General features: G+C 34.3%; 1 protein-coding gene across 3 annotated transcripts in view; it reads right to left on the bottom strand.

Annotated features, from left to right (window-relative positions):
* Positions 1 to 5089: 5089 nt before the first annotated feature.
* The window catches only part of LOC149801820 (uncharacterized), a 29093-nt gene continuing 23583 nt past the window's right edge, over positions 5090 to 10599 (bottom strand). For 2 of the 3 annotated variants that reach the window (XM_089956179.1, XM_089956181.1), the window contains exon 4: positions 5090 to 9448. In XM_089956179.1, the coding sequence (XP_089812305.1) occupies positions 9171 to 9448 (278 nt within the window). In that variant the 3' untranslated portion in view covers positions 5090 to 9170. The remainder of the gene's footprint in view (positions 9449 to 10599) is intronic. The other variant, XR_016420725.1, reaches the window with a different exon arrangement.

Raw genomic sequence — 10599 nt, 5'->3', positions numbered from 1 at the left:
GAGCACTAAATATTTTTAATACACTCACTGGCTAATAATTGAATTCATTTTATTACATTAATTTTACAGACTTAACATAGCACAATGTCATCTGCTTTTCACATGGCCCTCATTATCATAAAAATGACCCAACAGTACTTTCTGAAAGGCAGCTAGAAACTTTGCATGCCAAGGATTGCTCAGAGCTTATCACAAACTGTTTCTCATTCTGTCTTGTTCCAACTTTGGTTTTTCATTGCTAGGATTGTTTGCAAGTATATTATATTTTTTTTAGATAATCTTTCTGTAATTTTATCTCATCATTCTCATATCGATTCGTAGTGAAAGTGTTCACCATACCAGCCCTATGACGCTCTAGATGAGATTGCATTCTGAGGTCAAATAGACCCTATTTTGGTCATGATTTTACATCACCAATATACTTTTGAACAATTATATTTGTACTATATGCATAATTATCAACTTTCAGACTGTATAAAATTGACCATAGGTGCAGAGTTTGTTTTTGTTCATCAAATTGAATGATTTGTTGGTGTGGATGACATTTTCTATCTGAATATACCTGAACTTAGTTGCTTGGTGGAATGGCATTTCCCAAACACCAGGATACATTCATTTATTGTACGTATCATCATAGTTAATGTCAATGGTGTAATCTGTGTCTCCAAAACACAGATTCACTTCTCATTTCGTCTCTGATCTAATTTCATATCTTTACTGTTTTCAGCCTCCATGGCCTATGCAAAAGAGTTTGATGCCATCCGCATGTCACTTTTTGGTGGTGTACGAACATTAACACTCACAAAGACTTGTCCGAGGCTGAAATATTGAATAGATGTTTGAAAAATACCACTCAATAACATCACTGTTTATCATTGCAGCTTTTCGACCAAACTATTGGTGCATGCCTCCTACAAACACAACAGACCTTTGGTGTGCATGTTGCATTATACACATTCTTGCCATGCTAGATGATGATCTCTTCACTTTCAATCTCACATTCTAGGCTCCCATCACACATGATATTTCCTCTGGAGTTTTCTGAACATCATAGTGACATTTCCAATGGTGTTATGTGAACATCACATTGCAAACTTTAAATTGTGTTCCGTGAGCATCACATTGCACATTTCCAATGGTGTTCTGTGAGCATCATATTGCACATTTCCAATTTTGTTATGTGAACATCACATTGCACATTTCCAATGGAGTTCTGTGAGCATCAAATTAAACATTTCAGATGGTGTTCTGCGAGCATCAACTTGCACATTTCCAACGGTGTTATGTGACCATTAACTTGCACATTTCCAATACTGTTCTGTAATCATCACATTGCACATTTCCAATGGTGTTCTGTGAGCGGCACATTGCACATTTCCAATGGTGTTCTGTGAGCATCACATTGCACATTTTCAATTGTGTTATGTGAGTATCAACTTGCACATTTACAACGGTATTCCGTGAGAATCAATTTGCATATTTCCAATGGTGTTCTATAAGGATCACATTGCATATATCCAATGGTATTCTGTGAGCATCACATTGCACATTTCCAGTGGTGTTCTGTGGGCATCACATTGCACATTTCTAAAGGTGTTCTGTTAGCATCACATTCCACATTTCCAATGATGTTCTCTGAGCATCACATTGCACATATCCAATGGTGTTCTATGAGCATCACATTCCACATTTCTAATAAGGTCATGTGAGCATCACATTGGACATTTCCATAGGTATTCTGTGAGCATCATATTTCACAATTCCAGTGATGATATGTGGGCATCACACTGCATATTTCCTATGATGTTATGTGAGCATTACATTGCATATTTCCAATGGTATTCGTTGTGCATCACATTGCACATTTCCAATGGTATTCTGTGAGCATCACATTGCACATTTCTAATGGAGTTCTGTGAGCATCACATTGCACATTTCCAACGATGTTCTGTGGGCATCACATTGCACGTTTCCAATGGTTTTCTGTGAGCATCACATTCCACATTTACAATGATATTTTGTGAGCATCAAATTGCACATTTCCAGTGCTATTCTGTGAGCATCATATTGCACATTTCCAATGGTAATCTGTGAGCATCACTAAGCACACTTCCAATGATTCTATGCAAACATCACATTGCACATTTCCAATGGTGTTCGGTGAGCATCACATTGCCCATTTCTAATGACGTTAAGTGAACATCACATTGCACATATCCAATGCTCTTCGGTGAGCATCATGTTGCACATTTCCAGTGGTATTTTGTGAGCATCACATTGCACAATTCCAAGGATGACATATGAGCATCACATTGCAGATTTCCAATGGTAATCTATGAGCATCAAATTGCACATTTCCATTTGTGTTTTGTGAGCATCAAATTGCACATTTCTAATGGCTTTATGTGAACATCATATTGCATAATTCTCTTGGTGTTCTGTGAGCATCACATTGCACATTTCCAGTTAAGATCTGTGAGCATCACATTGCACAATTCCAGTGGTATTTTGTGAGCATCACACTGCACATTACCAATGTTGTTCTTTAAGTAACACATTGCACATTTCCAATGAAGTTATGTGATTATCAAATTGACCCTTCCCAATTGTGTTATGTGAGAATCACATTGCACGTTCCAATGGTGTTCTGTAAGCATTAACATGCACATTTCCAGTGATGTTCTGTACGCATCACATTGCACATTTCTAATGGTGTTCTGTGAGCAGAACATTGCACATTTCTAATGGTGCTATGTAAGCATCAATGTGTACATTTCCAATGGTGTTCTGTGAGCATCAACTTGCACATTTCCAATGATGATCTGTATGCATTATATTGCATAATTCTATTGGTGTTCTGTGAGCATCACATTGCACATTTTAAATGCTGTTTGGTTAGCATCACATTGCACATTTTCAATGATGTTATGACGGCATCGATTTGCACATTACCAGTGGTGTTCTGTGAGCATCACTTTACACATTTCCAATGGTATTACGTGAACATCACTTTGCACATTTTAATCGTGTTCTGTGAGCATCACATTGCACATTTCCAATGGTATTCTGTGAACATCACATTGCACATTTCCAATGGTATTATGTGTGCATCATATTGCACATTTCCAATTTTATTGGATGAGCATCACATTGTACATTTCCAATTGTGAACCTTCAATGGTATGCTTTGAACATCATATTGCACATTTGCAATGGAGTTCTGTGAACATCACATTGCACATTTGCAATGGTGTTCTGTGAACATCACATTGCACATTTGCAATGGTGTTCTGTGAACGTCACATTGCACATTTGCAATGGTGTTCTGTGAACATCATATTGCACATTTCCAAATGTGTTCTGTGAGCATCACTTTGCACAATTCCAATGATGACATGTGAGCATAAAATTGCACATTTCCAATGACGTTATGTGTGCATTAAATTGCAGATTTCCAATGATGTTATGTGTGCATCACATTGCGCATTTCCAATGGTATGCTGTGAACATCACATTGAGATTTTTTCATTCCTCTTCATCTTTAATAGCCTTTATATCTTCTTTTCGCAAGACCTGACATGAAAATTATGAATGTATTACTCTTTTGCCCCATATTACTGTACATTTGTAATATTTTATATTGTCAGGTGCTTTGAAATGTATTAATGTCTTAGTTATACCTCTCAGTGTCAACATATTAGTGCCATTGAATATGTCATCTCCCCATATCCATTGTGTCAGAATGAGCACACAAATCATAGTAACAATCTGAACTTCAAAACGGACTTTTTATTATGTTATTCCACATTTGGGAATTGTGTGAAGAAATTTGCTTATCATAATATATGTGTTTCTACACATTTTTCCTGCTACATTTTTGAGGTGAACTTGCTTATTAATGGTTGATTTTATTTTCACTTACTTTACCTTGATCTATCATGTATGGAAATGAAAATAGGAAACCAAATTAACTGACAATGTGTTTTGTACCATTCAATAGTGATGAATTTATGTTTAACTTTAAAGGAACCACTGGCAAGCTGATCAAATTTTAAACGAAAAAAATTCTTGGCCATAGAAACACGTATTGCACACTGCACCAGCACTTCCTCTTTGTACCAGATTGTGAATTTGGTCTTTTTGTGACAAGATTGTACCTTTTCTTTGAAAGTTTTTATTTAGTGTTTTTGTGACATCGCTCAGTTCTCTCGCTTGTTACAATATTGTTTTGAGGAATATTTACTGGTCTGGAGTAAGACGAGCTTTGGCTTTTCTCTTTATTTTGGGCACTAACATAAACCTTGTACATGTACATCCTTTTGAGTTTCAAATGACTGAATTCATGATCCGTTTAGTACTGTTTAGATTCCCATTGTGCATGGTTATTATTAGTCATTCCATCAATAAAAGGCTAGCATCAGGATAATGTCTGCCCAGACAGTTATCGATTCTCATGTGCCAAGTGAAGAATAAAGCAAAATAAACATGCTAGCTGCCTTAAATTGGTCATGAAAACAAAATCACCAGTTTCGGAAAATTTGGGCATCCAAACTATCTATCTCATTTATATAATTATTTCCTAAACCCTTGTTTAACTGGGTATTTCACAATTACAATCATTATCCATCTCAACTTGAAGCATTAACCGCTGACATTCTCTATGATGATGTGACCACTTTAAATCACTCAATTTAGAACAATTCAAGAGGCAGATCTAACAGTCTCTCTCTAATTTTCACATTTTGGAAATTAGAGTACTGCAATTTCTACCCCCTTTGCCAGTTATTCAAAAGAGTATAGATACAGGGGAATTGTCCTTTGACCCAGGCAAGGTTGGTGACATCAAACACAGATGGGCATGAAAGAGTTGAGATCAAACTTAAAACAGTCATTTACACAGGATATAAACAATAATCCCATTTCACTCATCAATAGCCTTAACTCTAGCATCATCTTTGTAATAATTTTATCATAACAAATACATTTAGTACTGAGAGAGAGAGAGAGAGAGAGAGAGAGAGAGAGAGAGAAAGAGAGAGATATGCATTAAATAGTCAAGGACAAAATACAAGAAATACAACAGGACTAATGCCTTTTCATACTCTAACTTTATTTATTAAAACCTTTATCATCCTTTTGAAAATCTGCAAGTTAAAAAAGCTGGAAAAAAAAAATTTGTAATACACGGTCCTGGTTGTATGACATGAGCATGTGACACTGCATTTATATTTTACATGTACTCATCTGCTAAGAAAAATATATACTACATTTATCTAACATATTTTAAATTCAGCTAAAAATAGCTACATTATCAAGAAAACTTATGTACTTATCAGCACCGGAAGAAAACATTCATCAAAATCAATACACAACTAATATCCCACAAAAATTAATTTCCTATTATCAACATCAACACAATTGTCAAAACAAAGGAAAATCATACAGTTTCTTGGTGAAATCACAACTTGTTTTTTCATTGAAACAAGTAACTTTTTGGCATCGTATGATGAATATAAAATACATGTGGCATAAAAACGTGGTTATTTGCATGAAATGGGTCAAAAACATTGCGACTGGTGCAGTGTGACAGGTTTGAGCAGCATCTATTTCATGCCAAATAGTCACCTGATAGCATATATTTCATGCCAAATAGTCACCTGATCAGCATCTACTTCATGCCAAATAGTCACCTGATCAGCTTCTATTTCATGCCAAAAAGTCACCTGATCAGTATCTATTTCAGGGCAAATAGTCACCTGATCAGTATCTATATCAGGGCAAATAATCACCTGATCAGTATCTATTTCAGGCCAAATAGTCACCTGACCAGCATCTATTTCATGCCAAATAGTCACTGATCAGCATCTATTTCAGGCCAAATAGTCACCTGATCAGCATCTATTTCAGGCCAAATAGTCCCCTGATAAGCATCTATATCATGTTAGTTAGTCACCTGATCAGCATCTATTTCAGGTCAAATAGTCACCTGATCAGTATCTATTTCAGGGCAAATAGTCACCTGATCAGTATCTATTGCAGGCCAAATAGTCACCTAATCAGTACAGTATACTATATTATGACATTAGTGAACAGAAGCAAAAGAAAATAGGCAGATTTTGAAAAGTGACTGACCCATGATAAACCAAATAGAGGATGGGAATTCCAAATATTCAATTTAATTTGACTCATGAGCAAAGCCTCCTTAAAGGGTTAAACTGGATGATGTGAGTGCACCATTCTGTATAACTTTCAAGCTAAACAATGTAAAGTTCTGATGGAAACAGTCAAAACCACTATCCCAGGCTCAATATACAAGTTGTCAAAAGCATATTTACTTTCACCAATACTGAACCTAGCATGCGGTAAGCCAAAAAATTAGCCCCACATATCCAGTACTGACTAAAGGATTAGGGGTTGATCTTGCCTGTTCATTGAAAGTTGCAATTACTTGCAGACAGTTTCATTGGTGTAAATTTTATATACTTACCGGTATTTCTCATGGCTGTTGAGCTAATGTTGGTTGAAAGGTTCTTTTTGCAACATGTACACAAGATTTTCAAATCAAATCTTATATTGACAACTTGTAAATTCATGTGGAATAGCACAACCCTCTCTCCTGTAGCCATTTTGAATTTCATGCTAGATTTGGCCTACCAAATACCAGTACGTGTCTAAACTGTACACAGGACTTTTCCAGAAAGATTTTCATGCAGCAAAATTGCACATTTTATAAAACTGGTGACATCAGACCAACAAATTCTTCATCAATATCAACACAAGGGTGTGTGTGTTGATTTATCAGACTTAACATGTGTATTATTCTGTCAACAGATTTTTTAACCTTACCAATAAAAATAGGTTTAATATATATATATATATATATATATATATATATATATATATATATATATATATATATATATATATATATATATATATATTAGTAGTAGTAGTAGTAGTAGAAAACCATGTTACAAGCCTTGTAACACTAGAGTTCCATAAATGTGACATACATTAAATGTTTACAATCTATGTTTAATATTAGAATCTCTCCCCCCCCACAAAAATATTATAACCCCCAAAAGATGCATGTATAATTTATTGAAGTCTGTATATATTTACTGAGTCAGATCTTACATTTCTCACAGCAGTACATGTATGCAAACATGTAATTGACAAAATGGTGATATATATACAATTATTGACCTTTTGATTTCGATTGATACAAGGATTTATTAAGCCTAGATAAATGACATTCATCAATATCAAACTTCTGGAGTTGATAAATCCTTTTATCAACCAAAATCAAATAGAGGATATTTCCTTGAAACAAGCGAATAAACATATATATTTCATTGAGTGGGTGAACAACTCAGCATTTTCATGAACAAGTACTTGCCCACGAGATGAAATATATCCATTATTTACTTGTAGCAAGTGAATTTTCCTTTTATTTTTTTGCTCACACTTATTGGTTAGCAGGATGTAGAACATACTGATGTAGCAGATTTTTTACTGGATCCTGTGCAATCACAGCAGCTTATCATTTATGTTATGCTGTGTCTTGTGACTGTTCACACAGAACAAATATGAATAGTTACATAATTCTCCCTCCCAGTTCAATTTAATATAGTACATTTTTTTTAAAAACCAATAAACTATGCTTTGTTGGATTTGAATATTACTCGTCTTTACCTTGAGGCAGCTGTATTTACCACTAAACAACATACATGTATAAGAATAACTTTGAATTTCCTGGTTAACTTGTTGTCAATGCAGCAGTGAGATTGTCATAATTCAATAAGGTAAATTATTTACAATTATTTTACTTGAAAATCCAGTAATTCATCGCCTAGCATTAAAAAAAATGAGTAACTGTTATATGATGTGAAGTTGCTTTTAGTTTTCCCCCAAGCCATTTGGTATTAAATAGAGTACTTACTTATCAGGAGTTGGAATTTAAGATATCATTTTGCCTATGGCTTCATATAGGCACTGTGACATCAGAGACTTTAAAAAAAACATCTTATACGAAACTCTTGTGTTTTCATTAGGTAGCTGTAATGTTTTAAATAAGACAGTTAATTGTGGCTTAGCCAATTAGAACACACCAAAATGAGCATACATATAACAAAGCAAGCTGTCATTCAGCACAAAAATCATTGTCAACAATTTCTCTGAGGTAAAAATATGCACATTTATACACTTAAAAATGCGATATATTTTTATACTGAATTGGATCCTAGATAATAAATATATGTATCTGGTCCTTTGCATCATTTGATTATTTGTTAAATATTAATATTTAATTGGAAATATATATATATTGTAACCTCGCCCTCTTAGTAAGAGGGGTGGTTAATTGGGTTTGGCTGGTGTTATCTAGAGGATGACCTCCCTCAATATTATAGACTGGAGGGAGTGAAAGAAGAATACAATTTCTACAGAGAACTGAGCAAGAATACTGGAAGAAATAAAACAATACAAGCCTCCTTTGACAAGAAAATAACAAATTTAATCAGATGAAATTAATAATGGCAATTCCAATGCAAGTTAGATTATGTCATTAAAATTAAACAGGAGTGCACTGCAATTCAAAATTCGACACTTCACACACACACACACACACACATATATATATATATATATATATATATATATATATATATATATATATATATATATATATATATATATATACATGCACACATACATGTGTGTGTGTTTTGTATTTTTAACATAGCATTTTTTTTTTAAATTATCGCTACAATGTTTGCACAGTGACAGTTTGTAGTGATGTCCAGCACAGGGGCATGATGCCGTAGACAGGTAGCATGATGTCCCACACAATCACATTTTCCTGACACCAGGCCGACCAACCTAACACTAGACTCTTAATCCTGAGTGACAAGCGAGGTAGCTGTTATTACTATTTTTGTACGTGTCTGGTATGACTTAACCGGGGATTAAACCCACGACCTCCTGCATCCAAGGTGGACACTCAACCCACTAGGCCACATGAGCGGTATGCACATACATACTTAAGTAAAAATTTATATAAATATTTACTCACTTATATATACAATTATATACAGTTACATACAAAACTTCAATGTACAAGCAACTGGACATAACGCATACTGAGTGTGATATAAGATCAACAGAATATTTTAATATCTCTGAAGGGTTGTGTCTCTTGTAGCTGACCTAACACCTGTAATTTCACTGTATGGAGGAGGAAGGGTGGAATGAGACCTATTGATTTCTTCAGCAGTTCCTGGTAGTTGCACATTCTCAAACTTATCACCATAAATGTTAATATTTGACTCAGTCTGGCAGTAGGGTGGGGGATTCTCAACATAGGGTGGGGGCATTCTTATGACAGGCATATCTAAGCTGTTTTGTAGTGTCATTGATTCCTGCCCATTTCTATTCGTTCTTCGTATTTCTGAAAATATTTGAGTAAACTGTTAATTAATGTAACCTACTAACTTCTCGGATCTGTTGCTAATGAGGATGGTAACACTTATTTAAATGCTGCTGCTGATAATGATAATGACAATAACATTGCAATGCTTATGATTATGCTTATGCAGTAAATAATAATAATAATAATAATAATAATATTAATAATGATATCAAAACAACATAACAACAGCTTTTCTTCTTCCATCCAGTGTGCCCTTAAAATTGTACATGTTTTTTCATTTATTTTCTGAGATAATATACAAAGTATCCAAATTCCCATAGGAATATAGATTTGAACTCCACCTTCTCACAAATGCATGGGTCTGCAAGAATCACAGAATGCAGGAATAGTTAGTGAAATCAATAATTCTGTTAAAACCTCTGCTTTATTATATGATTCACTGCATGCACTTCACTATGTTAACTGGAGACCATCTAATCTGCAATGATGCAGACTCTCTGTATATCTATTAACCACTGCTCTGATTGGATGCTTCAAAATCCGTTGTCATATGTGACCTTAGATACCGATATCAGATAGAAAGGGAAAAGCCTAGTAACATATACAACATATTAGCAACAGCGGTCTGATGTTCAAATAGCATGATACAAAAGTCCTCCATTTTTAGACCAATTTGTTTTACATAATAATATTTTTAATCTTTAAAATCTTATGAAGTATCAATGTGGAGTAAATCTTGCTGGAATAAATTTATAATTAAGTCCTTATTACCTGCCCACACCAAAATCAAAAACAAACACCAGAACAACAATATGATGAGCTAGATTATGTATAATATAGACATAATAGATGATCAAAACATGCAGTATAGTGTTCAAGAAACATAATAGCCAATCTTGCAAAAATGTGAGTGGGTGGGGTGATTTGCTAGAAAAACTATTTTTGTCCTATTTTACTTATTGATAGTTTAATTGTTATGTGTCATTGTTATGTACCGGTAATACCTGTGTGTAGTCAGTGATTACACAGCTGACCTCTATCTTCACTAGCAGCCATTGTAAACATTATCATGCAAACTAAAGTGATCGTGTACCCTTTTGTAACTCTCGGATTTTCTTTTGCAATTTTTCATCTTTATATGAGAATTTTTAATCTTTTAATTTTAACTT

This window comes from Sinohyriopsis cumingii, chromosome 4, assembly GCF_028554795.1.
Source record: "Sinohyriopsis cumingii isolate HCF-2022 chromosome 4, ASM2855479v2, whole genome shotgun sequence".
Taxonomy (NCBI): Eukaryota; Metazoa; Mollusca; class Bivalvia; order Unionida; family Unionidae; genus Sinohyriopsis; species Sinohyriopsis cumingii.
This window is presented reverse-complemented; position numbering and strand designations above follow the sequence as displayed.